We start from the raw sequence: 15104 nt of genomic DNA, 5'->3' as shown, positions 1-15104 counted from the left end.
AACGAAGCCTTGGTACCAATTAACTATATTAATAGTTTAAATATACCTACCGATTTGATATAGAAATAGAAGGGTGCATGAAATAAAACAAAAATTGGTATATGTACTGAAAAATAACATTGTATATTATGTAAGTATCAATAAAACTTGATAATACTATAAAACATTTTTTGTCATACTCTTTCCATTTGTCCAGTTTTCTTGTTTAATTTGCCTATCGTACCTTTAGGATCAGGTGTCAATGAACTCCACTGCGTAGTAGCGCAGTTTTCAAACTTATGACGACCACATATTAATTTCTCTTTGATTTCATTATTGAACGTAATACATGAACCTAATACATTATAAAACTCTAAACTCAGTCCATCTATCCATTCTCTTAAATCTTGGTCTATTCTTTGAATATTAGACTGCGAAATTTTCTGTAATAATATGCTCTGTTCATTGTCGGGAAGAAAATTCTTTGGTTTAATATTAGAAAAGTTTTTGTAGGAATTTTGAGATCCGCTATGAATTATACTAGATTCTTGATGTGACAAGTCTTTACCAGAAAAATATTCTAAGGGTGATATAAGGAACTTAGTTGCTACAATTATTCTATTTTGTTCAAATAAACCTACTTTCCAGATACCCGGTAAAAGGGGCGCTTTTAAGTTAGGTTTTATAAAATTAGTTAGATTGTTCTCATCTACATGTATCATGTTAACGTCTCCAATCGCCCCAGTGGGATCTAACCAAATTAAAGTTAAATTTTCACTTTTCTTATCTAGTTGAGCAGAAAATTCATATAATAAAATAGGTTCAGATAAAGGACCCAAAATACCAGCTAGGTTTCTGAATGTGGTTTCCTTCTGGTCGTAATCAGAACTTACTTTAAATATTTTTATATTATCCATATAAGGATTCTCAAAATTTAATTCTATATGTTTTTTAGGTTTATACCAAGTCTCTATTAATATTTCTATGTTATCATGTACAATAGCTTTATGTAATATTAAATTTCCTTTATACACATCTGCATAATTATAAGAATTTATTTCAATGATTATGTCAGGTTCGATCTTACAACCTTCTTCTAGGAGTATTCTAGCATTATGTCTTACAATGCTGCTAGCATGGGTCAATAGAATATCATCGGTACTAGCTGTCATGTCTTCTACATTATAAATACTCTGCCAATATGCCTCCAAATTTGGTATCAAATGGTGATCTTTTATACCTATGTATTGCTCAACTCGATTTATTATTTCTTGATTTATAATAGGTTCGAACTTGCGCGCAAAAAATAATTGTCTGTCCTGAGTGTTTTGTATTCGAGGCCAGTCTTCTGTTCTAAAATCATTAGGTGAACACCCACACCAATCGACGACATGCTTGTATTGGCATTTGCACCCTAATTTTCTTTTCCAGTTAGTAACATGCAAATTATTGTCAACGTAAGAATCGCAGAAATGTGAATTTCTTAATACTGTATGAAAAAACGACTCTGCTGGTAATAGCGTGTGTTGAAATATTACATCCAATCCAGTTAACAGTTGATCTTGTTTTCCTACAACATAGGACACAAATTCTGGAGAGAGAGCAATCCAATCACTTCCACCGTCTATTATGATACCTCTTGGCAACTTTCTTTCACCCACACGCCACATATGCGTATCACATTCAATAAAAGTTTTGTCGAGGCCCTGTTTTTTAATGAACCTCTGAACTTCTCGGCCATGTGATTTCACAAAATTCAATCCTTTATTTGCTGATAAAAAGTTTTCTAATTCTTCCAAAGATTTTATGGGAAAATCGCTTTCACTTAAATTAATAACAAAATCCCACTTCCATCCCAACGACATAAAATCTTTCATAGCTGCAAGTAACATTTTGAGCAATGATGCACCACCCCAAATTGTGGAAAATCTGGTTGTCGCTAATTTTACATTAGGTAACTGCTCTAAAGGCGATAGTTTCCTGTGTAAATAATCTTGCCTCTGAAACAAACAAAAACGTAAATTAATGTGGGTAGAAACTGGTCGCGCACAATAAGTCCGTGGTGGGCAACAGGATTGAATATTTTAATTTGACTGCACGGTTGGCGTAGTGGCTAGGTAATCGGCTGCTGCGCAATGTGGATTCGTCATCATTATCATCAGCCTGTTCTCGTCCACTGCTGGACATAGGCTTCTCAAATGGCTCGCCACTTAGCTCGATCTTCAGCTCTACGCATTCAACCACAACCAGCCACTTTGCGGACATCATCACTCCACCTAACTGGAGGGCGACCTACACGACGCTTGCCTAGACGCAGTCTCCACTCTAGAATACGCGGATTAGTGTGATCCACAATATGTTGTTCTGGGTCTGTGTGTGGTGTGTTTGTGAATTTGTATGTTTGTAAACGCACTCACAACACCATTTTAATGTAAATCTGCTCAACTGCGCTAACACTGTTACCACGAAATTTAATTGATTATTGTTATTTTCAATAATTTATTATTTGTTAATCAAATGTTACTTGGATAATTTTAATGCCAGGCATTGATAAGCAACGAAAGATAACAGTGCTAACTATTAATCAGTGCAGTCATGCTTGCACTGAAAACCTTATCATATTTATATTTATTTGTTGCCTGGCTTACTCACAGTCATTTCATTTTAAAATGAAATTAGTTTTGTATGAGGAAAAATCTTTTTTAAATGTAAAAGTTTTTCATGATGAATGTTGTTTTGCCCTACATTTCTAGTCAACTGACATAGTAAGTTAAGTTATGGTTTTAAACATGGGAGCCATGCTTTAGCAGGAATGGGTTTGCATAGTGGTTTTATCACCTTTTTCACCTCACCACTTTAGTGATATATTTTGTGACCAAAGGTTGAATACCCCCCTATTGGAGGGGGGCCTCCAATACCCAAGAGGTCAGCAACACTCTAGTAACTTCTCTGATGCCTATGGGTGTACCCAATTGCTTACAATCAGGTGCCCTGTCCCCACATTTATTAAATGGTTTTATATTTCATAAAAAACTGATTATAAACAGTAGACTTACCTTATCAACATGTATGTAAAAATAATGGTTGCTTCTGTATAAAACATTTATCAGCCTGTGAACTTGTCTCAATGCGCGCCCATTCAGTGTCAATAGGAACACAATTTGAACAGGCCCATTTTTACTGCTTGCTGTTATAGGTACTCTAGGTGTGAATTCTGTAAAACAAATAATATATAGCACTCATAAAAATATGTTATAATTAAACAAAGACAAAAAGGTGAGGTGACAAATTAACAACAATTTTAAAATGATATCTACAAACCAAGTTCTTTTAAAGACAGGCAGTATATTTAAAAACAAAAAGAAACATAGATTCTGTTTCCTCAGAAAATATATTTGTTTACAATTTAACCATTTATTTTATTTCCTGAAATGGTATTAAGGAGGGATTTATTCATTGTAGTTATATATATTTTTTATTATTATTATTATTGACATGAGACTGAAGGTTTTTCTTACTTTCCAAAATATTGTTAAAATTAAAAGGAAACTTACTAGATAAGCCAGTTTCGTAAATGTTCATAGTAAAGTAGCCTCCACAATGCTGTGTCGCATTTCCTGGACATTTCATGTCACACAAATGATCAGCCACAGCAGCCGAGGCTTGAGGTAGACTTTCCCCACAGAAACATTCAGAGCTAGAAAATTAAATAAATTTAATTGAGACATTTTACATTATTTAAATGTAATAAGTTGTTAATTTAAAATAAAAGACTCATAACTGTTGGTGTACAGGTAACTATGTTCTTACTTACGCATATTGAACTCCAGCATACATAAATCCAGCTTGTATGCATATATCCAAACAAGCACTTGGCGAATTAGTGTTTGCATAATTGCCATAGAAACCCGTAAGCAATCTTAATTTTTTCTGATCAGCATAACATCCCAAGTATTTACCAAATGTCATTTGGCCACGGCGACAAGTATTGGGTAATTCATGAGGATAGAAACTTCCACTTTGAATAAGACATGTTTTATTCACAATTTGTTGCTTGCAATTTTGTGTCTTAGCCCGATGAATAGCAGATATGGCTTCCTTACTCTTTATTTCACAAGGAGGTTTAAAATCCAGTTCTTCAAGCCTAAGATATGTCGAAGGCTTGTTATGATTTTTGTTGTTAGAAGATAGGTCTTCATCGTCACCAAACCCAATGTTATTCTTTCTGGCGGAAACTTCACCCACTAGCTGTCGAGCACTGGATACATAACCACTATTCATAGATATATTATCATTTATTGAGGGAAATAAACTAATTGCGATAAAAATGTGTATAAAAAATGCTAATAACACCGTTATCACCAAGCACTTCGTGTACTTATAATAATATTTTCTAAATAAAAACGCCATTTCAACGATGTTTCATTTTGTTTAGTTTTTTTAAATGACCATTATTATTATACAACTTATCTATACAACATGTATTGTACTCTATAGGTTAATGTCTACCTACATTTTATACTAATCTAGTTTTTACTTCTTTGATTAATTAATTTAAGTGACCTTTCTTTCGGATAAAAATTGTTTTCGATTTACGAAAACCAAATTTACGTGTGTATGTCACCTGTCAGTGTCAATAGCGTCAAACAAACTGTCAATCAGACGGTTCGATGTTCCCCTACACTTATTATATTTTTTGATTTTCGATCATTGTTTTAGGAATTTTGGAGGCAGAATTGCAGACAGTCAATTATTTTTTATGTTACTTTTGACCAGAAATAAAAGAAAATTAATACAAAACATAACGTAACATGATAATGGCTATATAGAAATATATGTGTTTGCATGCGTTCACGAAACTAAATTAGTGGTTATTTTTAGATAAATATATTAAGCAAAGCAGAAGTTCATAGTATATCTTTGGACAATCAAGTATTGTAAATTGTATTCCATATCTTCGTGTTCAAATAAAAATCTGCCCGACCAACAAATTGTAGGACTATGTATGGGAGGATGATGCTGAACCGGACAGGTGGTTGACAGGTAGTAAGTAAATCTGAGGGGCCTCACAGTGTTCCATACTTGGCACTACGTATACTAAATGTGCGGAAGAATATTACTAATTTTAAAATATAATTATCATCATCAGTAGATATCTTTGGCCTAATTTGTAAAATTCATTACGTATATGACAGAAAAGTTAAGTAGAAATTGTAATATCATGCAATGATATTCAGACTATTCAGTGTTACCTACCTAAGTTAATAATGATAACAAGTTATCTATAAAAAGAATTACATCACATATATTTACACATACAAACAAGGTTTTTGTCTAAAACACGCACACCTGAGCGCGATAATCACTATTCATAATGCTCAATACATTAAAAATGATGTCAAGAAGTAACTTGTCTAAGATTAATGCATTTAATACGAGTGCCCGGGAGATTCATAGCGATGGTAGATTTAAAGGGAAAGTGGCAATAGTAACAGCCTCTACAGAAGGGTAAGTTTTATTACAGTCAAATAAGATGGTACTTCAATTTTTTGTTTGATTTTTTTTTAGAATACAACAAATAAGAATAAAGTTTCAATAAAAGTAGTAAGTAATCCAAGTTAACAAATTGTGTCAATAAATAACAAAATTAATAAAAACAAATGCCAATACATTATTTGTATAGGTACTTATGTACTTGTTGGATTCAAATTCAATTCAAAGTTCCAGAGGTTCAAAGGCCAATCTCGTGTGATAATAATTTATCAAACATACAGTATGTAGGTGTATACTTACGTCGAACGTAAAACTATTATTAGGATTCTATGAAGGTGTTTATTGTTTTTATTGGTATAATTTGTAAGATTGCTTATATTATAAAATTAGTTTACAGATTTTATATTATGTTCGCGTTCTATCGTTATGTTCTCAGCCATTTTATCAATACTGGTGATGACTGATCAATGATCATTTCGGAAATTAAAGTAGGTACTTAAATATGTGGAACTAGCTTTTCTGAGCGGGATAAAAAGTAGCCTATATGTGTTATTCCCGACCATACTACCCCTGCTCCACATTTCATCCCGATGACGATCGTTACGTGATTTATAAAAACATACAACAAACACAAACTTTCGCACTTATAATGTTAGTAAGATAGTGTAGACCGACTTACCACCTACATAGGTCGATAGGTACCTACCTAATGCTGTAGTTCGCACAGTGTAGTAAGATTAAAAATTTCTTTACCGACTATTACCTGGTTTACCTTTACCCAACTCGGGCATTGAATCCGGGATTTTAAGCTCAACTGCTGTTTTACTTACCGAGATGTACCTATACCTATATCTACTAATACGAAGTAATTTATTTCCCTTTAAGCATTGGGTATGCCATAGCTAAGCGGCTGGGGAACGAAGGCGCTTCTGTTGTAATAAGCAGTAGGAAAGAAAAAAATGTGGAACAGGCTCTTCAAAGTTTACGCAGCGAAGGCATCACGGCCGAAGGAGTTGTATGTCACGTAGGCAATGCAGATCAACGAAAAAAATTATTTGATTTTGTAAGTATATTATCCGAACTCATTATTAACAGACTTCTCAGTTTGACATGTATGTATGTATGTATGTTTGCTACGATTGGCTGAACTGATTTTGATGCTGTTTTCAGTAGTGTTTATTATAACTAGGAGTAGGTTTTAAAATGGTCATTTTATTATTGACTGACTTAAGAAAAGAACGAGGAGGTTGAAGTTAGTTTTTTTAAACGTAGTTTATGGTTATTTATTTTATCGTTCTTCGTTTACCGAAACTACCTAGGTATACATTCCTCTTAATAAATTTATTTATTTATATAAAAATACCTGCTGTTATAAAATTGAAAATTATCGATCATCCAAGTTATGCTGATTTGGTTGAAATTATTAAGAGCTTTCTGTATTAGGTAACTTCATGCTAAAATTATATTATTATTATTGTATTTCAGACAAAAAGCAAATTCGGAGGGCTCGATATACTTGTTTCTAATGCTGCAGTTAACCCTGGAGTGGCGCCGATTTTGGAGGTGAGTTGGTAGTGCCGAAAAGTCAACGAGTAGTAAATTAAAAAATCCGTGCATTCTAGTACTTAACTCTTACATAATGCCCAAACTTATTGAATTGAAATTGTCTTTACACTAAGTAAAAAAAATATGTAATAGACTATATTATAAGAAAATTAATTATTTTTCATACCTATACCTATAAAAAAAACATAATTGTACCTAGCTAAGTCTATTATTTTACTACTTCATTCATGTGTTACGTTTAATATACTGCTACTTATTGTACTTAATAAAATAAAAAATGGGTATATTTACTTTCCAGACTGAGGAAGCCGTATGGGACAAGATATTCGAAATCAATGTGAAATGTGCTTGGCTTTTAGCCAAGGAAGCGTACCCCGAACTTGTAAAGAGAGGAGGCGGAAATATAGTTTTTATTTCATCCATCGCCGCATACCAACCAATGGAGGTAACAACTGCTTTTTGTAATCTTGCAAATCGAATCTTGTATTGTTGTATCGATCGAATTTTGTAATCTGCGATCCGGAGCTACGGACTGCCTAGCGGGTTACTGGGGCTCCGGCTCGAAAAGCAGCAGTAGAAACGGAGTGGTTTTTAGTCAGTAAGAGCCTGACACTCTCTCTCGCTTCGTCCGAGGCGGGAGAAGTATTTTGATGATTTACCACCCTCAACAAAATCTAATCTGCGATAATAACTTGTGTATGAAAATATTTCAAATAATAACACATTACGTATTGTCTTTCAGCCGCTTGGTGCTTACAGTATCAGTAAAACGACTCTTCTAGGCATGACCAGGGCACTAGCAACAGAAATCGTTCATGATAATATCAGAGTAAATTGTGTTGCTCCTGGAATAGTTCCCACGAAGTTTGCATCTGCTGTGAGTATTATTACTTTAATTCAATAGTATCGGATATGAATGGAACTTCACAAGAAATGCCCATTAAAATATTATTTTGTTTTCAGATTACTAGTAACGAGGCAGGAAAAGAAAAAAGTTTGTCGATAGTCCCGATGAATCGTTTTGGCAAACCGTCGGAGATCGCTAGCGCTGTAGCGTTTCTAGCTTCCGATGACGCCAGCTACATAACTGGAGAAACTATAGTGACTGCTGGAGGAGCATACGCTCATCTCTAACTTTAAAGGTGTCGGAATATTACGGATTTTTTGCAATATTAATCATTTATATCAAATAAAATGTTATATTTTTATAAAATCTGTTTTTATTTTTTGTATTATCCATTCACTATGCCTGCATATCGATATATCGCATTACGAGCTGGCAAATTCTCAGATTTATTCATCATCGGAGTCTAATAACTCAGATTTGCTTACCCCTAGAACACTCATTAGGTTACTTGTTGGTCCTGTGGATGCCTTTTCCTCTTTCATGCTTTGAATAATATTTCGCAGTATTGTCGTGTTGTCTTTAAGGTTTTCAGAATTGTTTTCTAACTTGGTTTGAAGTTCTACATCGCAATCATCATCATCATCGTCTTCATCAATACCATTATCTTCGTTGTTGTACATTATATCGAAATCATCGTCACTGTCTTCCGTATCACTTCCACCTTTTTCGCCTGTGCTTAATAAATTTAACATTTTTTCTATACATGATACAAATTGGTCTGATTCAAAGACAATTTCCTGTTCAGAGTCTTCATTGCGAGTGGATTCAATTCCTTCATAATCTGAAGTTTTGTTCAAAAATGATGACAACTCTTTAGTTATTCTCTGGGATGTTAAAACATCATCATTTTTTAGGTTTGATTTATTTCCATAACGGTTTTGCAATAACTCATTTAACTGTTCTGGATGTACATTTAACCAGTCTTCATTGTCTCCACCATGGTCAAGATGTTCCACTGGACAGTTCTTTATTGAATTTTTTACCACAATAAAATCGTCTGATGCCAAAAGTTTCGAAATTTTGTGAGACACATTTGAACTCACAGGACATTCCACTGTAGAAAAATAGTGTTGCGCCTTTTCTATCAAATTATTATACTCTTTTGAACCTTCAATATTATTTTTGAAGTATCCATTTTGCTTTAAGTTATTAAGAAATCTGTCGTATTCCTTGGATAAAAACATGTTGTCTGTGGCTCTACTCATAATAATCTGAAACCCTAATGTTAACTTAAGACCAAGAACTTTTTTCTTATCATTGTCAGTTTGTATGTATTGCTTAGCATGATTGATAAGCTTAGAATGCAATAACATGGCATATAAGAATTTGGTGAATGTAATTTCAACTGTAACACAGTCATTATAATCAATCTTTTTACAATACTTGGCATCAATAATGTCATGGTTGCAGTATGCATCAACAATAGGTGCTATAAGAGAAGGTTTCATTTTCAACAGAGTAGCCAGGTCAGAAGGTATGTGTACAACAGCTTTGTGCAGATGTTCATACAATTTTTCAGGATAGCTTCCTATACGGTTCAAAATAGCTTGTTGAATTTCTCTAGACGACTTTGTTAAATGTGGTGTTTCAGAAATAATTTTCAAAGCTTCTTGTAATTCCAACTTATTCTCTAAAGTAGCTACTTCGGGTTGTATTATATGAATATGATGATTGTGAATAAAAACCTGGAACATTAAAAAACAATGCTGATTATGTTATCGTAATTATAAAATGTTTTCAATTTATTTCTAAGTATTGACAGTACATAAAGTATAAGCAAAAATGAATTTAATTGACCATTTTGTCAGCGTCAATGACCCCAGTTTATCAAAAGCTTGCTACTGAATGTTAATACTTAAATGAAGTCTTCTAACATGAAATGAAGTATAATCACACTCCTCCATGAGGCTTGCCTATAATGTGATTGTGCACTGTGACAAAACAAATGCCCAATGATATAAGTAAAAAGGTGTAGATAGGTTATAAGCAATCAGCAAGTGGCACATCAAAATGTGGACAATTGGCAAAATGTGTGACTGTATGTTGGGAAATAAAAAGGGGTGTGGTTTGTAACATCCCACATTCCATGTAAAGTGTACATTATGCTAAAGGGAAACCCAGTTATCACATCTCCTCTTTGTATTTGTTTCATGCTCCTACTACTACTACAACTTAACTGATACCTGTCAATAGATTGTCAGTTGATTGGAGTTGATTCGCTTTTTAGAAACATGTGTTTTAGTCGAAAGTAAAATATACATAAAAGTTTAAATACAACCCAAGCCACTTACTCGGTTTTCAGTACTTTCTGGATTTGCCCAGGATTGCAAGAAGTTGGCAGACTCTATTAGAAGGAAATCACCATCATTGTCTTTTACTTGAATGATCAATTCTTTATATTGCTTTGAGATTTCTAATAAAACATGGACAATGAACCACTCGTCTTCTAGATTATCACCAAAACAAGTAGTACTGCAAAGATGATGAGGCAAATCTGAAATGAAATAATAAGTAAGGAATTAAATATGCTCGTATTATTTTAGTTTTATAATATATAGAATCTTATAATTAGATTATGTTATTTGTCACATTATGAGGTATTCTTTTCTAAAATAATCCAGACTATGCACAGGCAACTACCAAAAAACCCTTGTCTTAGGCAGTGCTCTATAATCCGACACTGCCCTGTATAATGTTTGTCGGATTACCTGAGGTCCACTGTACTTAAAAAACTTATACAAAATAAACATACAGTTTTAATGTTACAAGTACCTAAATCATGTACATAAAACTGGTACATATGATACGCAACTCCGGCAACCTTCTTCTTCAAGTAATAAATAAACGATATTATGTTTTTTTTTATATAAAATATGCATGTGAATTACCTAAAGGGCAACCCACCTGAATTAGAGTCTTGATTAATAGGAGCGTAAACTATAAACTCATCTCGATGCCATATGTAGTCCTGGGTTAGATTTTTAATAAGATTGTTTAGTTCCAAACACAATTCATCCCATGATAACGAATCCGGACCAAGTTTAGGTGAGAAAAACAAACACTGTATAGTATCATCATGTGCTGGTTCTACAGGCAATTTATGTTTCTTCGACATTTCAAAATCAGTGTATTACTTATATTATTTTTGTGAAATTTATCTTAATAATGTGTTTCGCTTAATTTAGCACTATTAGGTACTGCAAGGATGAAAATAAATAGTGGCAAAAAGTCATCAATGAAATAAAAATCTCAAACCGACTCCGCAATGCCACCAAACTGTCAACTGTCAAGTGCAAGTGTCAGTAAATAATCCAAAGAGCTTTGTGTATGATCCAAGGACTACACTTTTATTTTCTTTTTCTCAATAATGATGCGCCTGCTATCCGATTTTGACGCTACTAAAGCCCTTCTCATGTTCCAATTTAGTCGGGTCCAACTAAATTTGAACGTCTGGTAACGGCTTAAAAATGGCATGTACCTACCTTTATTTCTAATTTTGACAATTTGAGTTGTCACATTTAACACAGTTGTCTTTGTTAAATATTTTCGTCTCTCTAAGCTGAAAGTAAAGTGTAATATAAAGTACGAAATTTGTGCGTAAATTGAATTTGTGTGGGCAGAATAAAACTCTCATATAATTATTACGCATTCCAATTTATTTCGCTATTACCTACGTTACGATAATCGCACGTACCTAGTAACTATAGTGGTTTTGAACTTTTGTTTACTTCGTTGGTTAAATTATTAATGTGATAATAAAGTGCAGGTACAGAACACCTGGTGTAAAATAGGTAGGTTATTTACTAGCAGATATTATAATAATTATATCTGAAACCTCTGATAGTTTCCTAAAGAAACTAATGTCATTATCTTACATATGTGAAGAATATGGATCCAATTCAGAAGATAGTGATACTGACACAATAGACCATGGAACCAATAAGAGGTATATAATTATCAACTATACATAAGTGTTGATAGCTAGTTATTTATTTGTTGCTATTCTAAAACATTGTAAATCATACATAAATAACATTGCTTGTTGGTTTATATTTCAGACCTAAGCTACCCACACCTGATTTGAGCAAAGTGGCTGTTGTCCCCAGTGATACTCATTTTGATGATCCACAGCTTCATGGGGGCAGGTTGCGGTCATTTCCACATGTGAGAGGAAACTGGGCTACATTTGTTTATGTGAATTGTAAGTGAAATTAAAATTGTGACAATTAGACATCCAGTGTTGATTAAAATAATTTATGAACCATAAGTAAGACATAACAAATATTCCTTTCATTTTGGTAGCTTGCAGTAAATTATAATTTTGTGTAGTAATTAGGGTTTGTAATTAACAGACTACTTTGATTTGTTACTAATGAAAGAGATGAAAAATACAGACTGTTATGAATTACATTCATGATGATTACAATCAAACCTCCTAAACCTATAAGACCACTTCATACCATGAAGTAATTTTGTTCAAAAACCAATAAGAACTGATTTTTAAATCTTTATCAAAATCATACAAAGAGACCATGATAAACTGGTTACTTCGAAAACAATGATTGAATTTGGCATAAACTACATACACATAAATTATTTTAATTGATTCTGGGTTTTTGCTCCATACATTTTTGGTCATTCTCTTTGATTAGAAAATTGATTTCTATACTTTTCTTCATATTTTGTAGATCATCATCACACAGAAGCTGTTTTCAATTTGTTAAAAAAAATTGAGGAGGTTGTTTTAACTAAAGTGGACACATGCCATCGCTGTGATGATTTACATATAAGTTTGTCAAAAACATTTGTATTAAAGTATCATTTAATATCAACATTCAGTTCATCACTTCAGAAAGTTCTCAGCACTGTTGAAAGGTATTATGTTCCATTTTTACTTTTAAAATTATTCATTGTTATTTTTATATTATTTAAGAAAGGTTAATTAAAATTTGTTATCTGCACAAGAAAAAGGTATCTATTAGGGAAATTTAATATTAATGCTCAACTTATTCACCACTGAAAAATTTTTCACTGATTATTTGAAAATAGGGTCACATTACAATGTCTAGCTTTGTAAAACCTCAAGACCATTGTATAATAATTAATAATATGGATAAATCCAGCCAATGTTTATTTAATTTGTAATTTGTCATTAAAGATTTTAAATTATTCGTATATATTTTTAATTGTTCATATTTTTAATAAATTATTTAGATAATAATTGATATGTTTCAGTTTTGATATAGGGTTTGCTGCAGTCAAAGTATATTGCAACGAGGACCAGTCAAGAACGTTTGTATCTCTTGATGTAGATCCATTCAGTCATAAAAACTTACTAAATGTGTCAAAAAAGGTGGATGATGTATTGACTGAATTTCAGTTGCCAACATTTTATGAGGTATGTGAAGGGTTTCTTTTAAATATTTTGAATTTTCTATAATAGATCGAGTAAATATATAATGCAACCAGTGCAGGTCTTAGTTGCTGGTTACATTAGCAAAAAATAATAGTCGCTTTTCTTTTCAGGATCCATCATTCCATATGAGCCTTTTGTGGACAAATGGGAATAAAAAATCTGAATTAGACACTATTATTGACACATTAAATGATCTTCTGTTGCAGGAGATCGAAAAAGATTTAAGTACAGTGTTAATTGACACAATAAATTGTAAAAGTGGGAACAAGTACTTTCAGTACTCATTGGCATAGTAGAGTATTAAAAAAAATTCAACATGAATAACCAAGACAACAGTAAAAATAAAGTTTATATTAACCCAAATTTCAATAGGTCTCACCCAAATTATGGTTCCACTAATGGAAGTATGCATGTTAATCCAAAATTTTCCTATTTTGTGCCAAGTGTTCCGTGCAATATTCAAAATAAGAACAAAATATATATAAATCCCAATTTCATAAAATATAAAAGTGTAGATAGTAATACTTACTATCAATCAAGTTTCAACATAGACAAAGTTCAACCTCATATACAAGACTCATACACTACATATCAGCAGCAAGTTGCAGACAAAACAACAAAAGTATTTGAGGCTCCTGTGACTCAATCTCGTTATTCCTTAGTTAGACAAAACTTAGCCAATAAATCATGTATAGAGCCAAAAATAGAGAAGCCTAAAATTACTTTTAAAGTCAACAAGTACAAAACGGTTTCATTGAAGGATGTAAAGAAAAATTTAGACAAAGATAAAAGTGCCTGCTACCGGACCTCTGTATCTAATTTTGAAGCAAATTTTCAGATGCCACGAAGCAGTGGAACAAAGAATGTGTTTAAAATCGTCAATTATAGTAATATTAGTTCTTCAAAACTCGAAAAATCAATTATACATACAGATATTCAGAAGAAGATATATAATAAATCAAATCATGTGGTCCCATCAAGGGTTAAAAGAGTAATAAAAGGAAATCTAAAGAAAAATAACATACCATGTCCATTATTCCGTAAATTTGGAAAATGTTTAAGAAATGCACGTGGCTCCTGTGAATTTCTTCATGATAAGAAACATGTTTCCATTTGCCGGAAATTTATAAAAGGTATTTGTCATGATAAGGACTGCCTTTTGTCTCATGATTTAACAAGTAAGAAAATGCCCACCTGTTATTTTTATTTACAAGGGACCTGCACTAAAACAGAGTGCCCTTATTTGCATGTTAAATTAAATGAAAAGGCAAAGATTTGCTCAGATTTTGTAAAGGGATATTGTGAGAAAGGTAGCACGTGTTTACAACGTCATGTGCATTTGCCTTTAGAGAGAAATAATAAAACCATTTCAAACTTGAGAAAGAAGAAATGCACAAAAATAAAAAATGATCGTAACAGTAGCAGTAAATTAGAACAAAATAAAAATAATATAGTACCAAATGTCGACGAGAAAACGAAATATATAAACCGCAGCAAAGTAATACAAGAAAAAGGCGAGAGTTACTCTGAACATAGATATTACGAAGAAAATAAAGGCAACAATGATTCTAATGAAACATGTGAAATTATAAAACCCACTAGGTGCAAATTAGGGACATTACCCTCATTTATACAACTATGATACTTTCAATATTATCCAGACGAGTAACGTGTAATGTAATCCACCGTGTAATGTAACACGAATTCTACGTGTGGACGGTAGTACAAGCATTACATGTAACA

At 32.7% G+C, this 15104-nt stretch overlaps 5 protein-coding genes across 5 annotated transcripts; 3 read left to right on the top strand and 2 right to left on the bottom strand.

The window, feature by feature from the left end:
* Window positions 1-94: 94 nt before the first annotated feature.
* Window positions 95-4619, bottom strand: LOC118272748 (xylosyltransferase oxt). The gene is made up of 4 exons (XM_035589402.2): window positions 3794-4619; window positions 3534-3676; window positions 3036-3193; window positions 95-1979 (listed from the first exon to the last, which is right to left on the bottom strand). Exons 1-4 carry the CDS (start codon window positions 4387-4389, stop codon window positions 174-176), a joined length of 2703 nt encoding a protein of 900 aa, XP_035445295.2. The 5' UTR covers window positions 4390-4619; the 3' UTR covers window positions 95-173.
* Window positions 4620-5163: 544 nt separating this feature from the next.
* LOC118272874 (uncharacterized) lies at window positions 5164-8251 on the top strand. The gene is made up of 6 exons (XM_050693294.1): window positions 5164-5487; window positions 6358-6535; window positions 6958-7035; window positions 7337-7483; window positions 7781-7915; window positions 8002-8251. Exons 1-6 carry the CDS (start codon window positions 5354-5356, stop codon window positions 8170-8172), a joined length of 843 nt encoding a protein of 280 aa, XP_050549251.1. The 5' UTR covers window positions 5164-5353; the 3' UTR covers window positions 8173-8251.
* Window positions 8241-11241, bottom strand: LOC118272749 (protein ecdysoneless homolog). The gene is made up of 3 exons (XM_035589403.2): window positions 10850-11241; window positions 10237-10439; window positions 8241-9630 (listed from the first exon to the last, which is right to left on the bottom strand). Exons 1-3 carry the CDS (start codon window positions 11058-11060, stop codon window positions 8332-8334), a joined length of 1713 nt encoding a protein of 570 aa, XP_035445296.2. The 5' UTR covers window positions 11061-11241; the 3' UTR covers window positions 8241-8331.
* Window positions 11242-11438: 197 nt separating this feature from the next.
* LOC118272873 (U6 snRNA phosphodiesterase 1) lies at window positions 11439-13761 on the top strand. The gene is made up of 5 exons (XM_050693295.1): window positions 11439-11891; window positions 12004-12146; window positions 12634-12820; window positions 13181-13343; window positions 13472-13761. The coding sequence occupies exons 1-5, from the start codon at window positions 11806-11808 to the stop codon at window positions 13652-13654; spliced, it is 762 nt and encodes a 253-aa protein (XP_050549252.1). The 5' UTR covers window positions 11439-11805; the 3' UTR covers window positions 13655-13761.
* LOC118272751 (zinc finger CCCH domain-containing protein 3) lies at window positions 13678-15014 on the top strand. Its single transcript, XM_035589405.2, has one exon. The coding sequence runs from the start codon at window positions 13678-13680 to the stop codon at window positions 15001-15003; it is 1326 nt and encodes a 441-aa protein (XP_035445298.2). The 3' UTR covers window positions 15004-15014.
* The last annotated feature ends 90 nt before the right edge of the window (window positions 15015-15104 follow it).

Source organism: Spodoptera frugiperda, chromosome 4 (genome assembly GCF_023101765.2).
Source record: "Spodoptera frugiperda isolate SF20-4 chromosome 4, AGI-APGP_CSIRO_Sfru_2.0, whole genome shotgun sequence".
Classification (NCBI taxonomy): domain Eukaryota; kingdom Metazoa; phylum Arthropoda; class Insecta; order Lepidoptera; family Noctuidae; genus Spodoptera; species Spodoptera frugiperda.
This window is presented reverse-complemented; position numbering and strand designations above follow the sequence as displayed.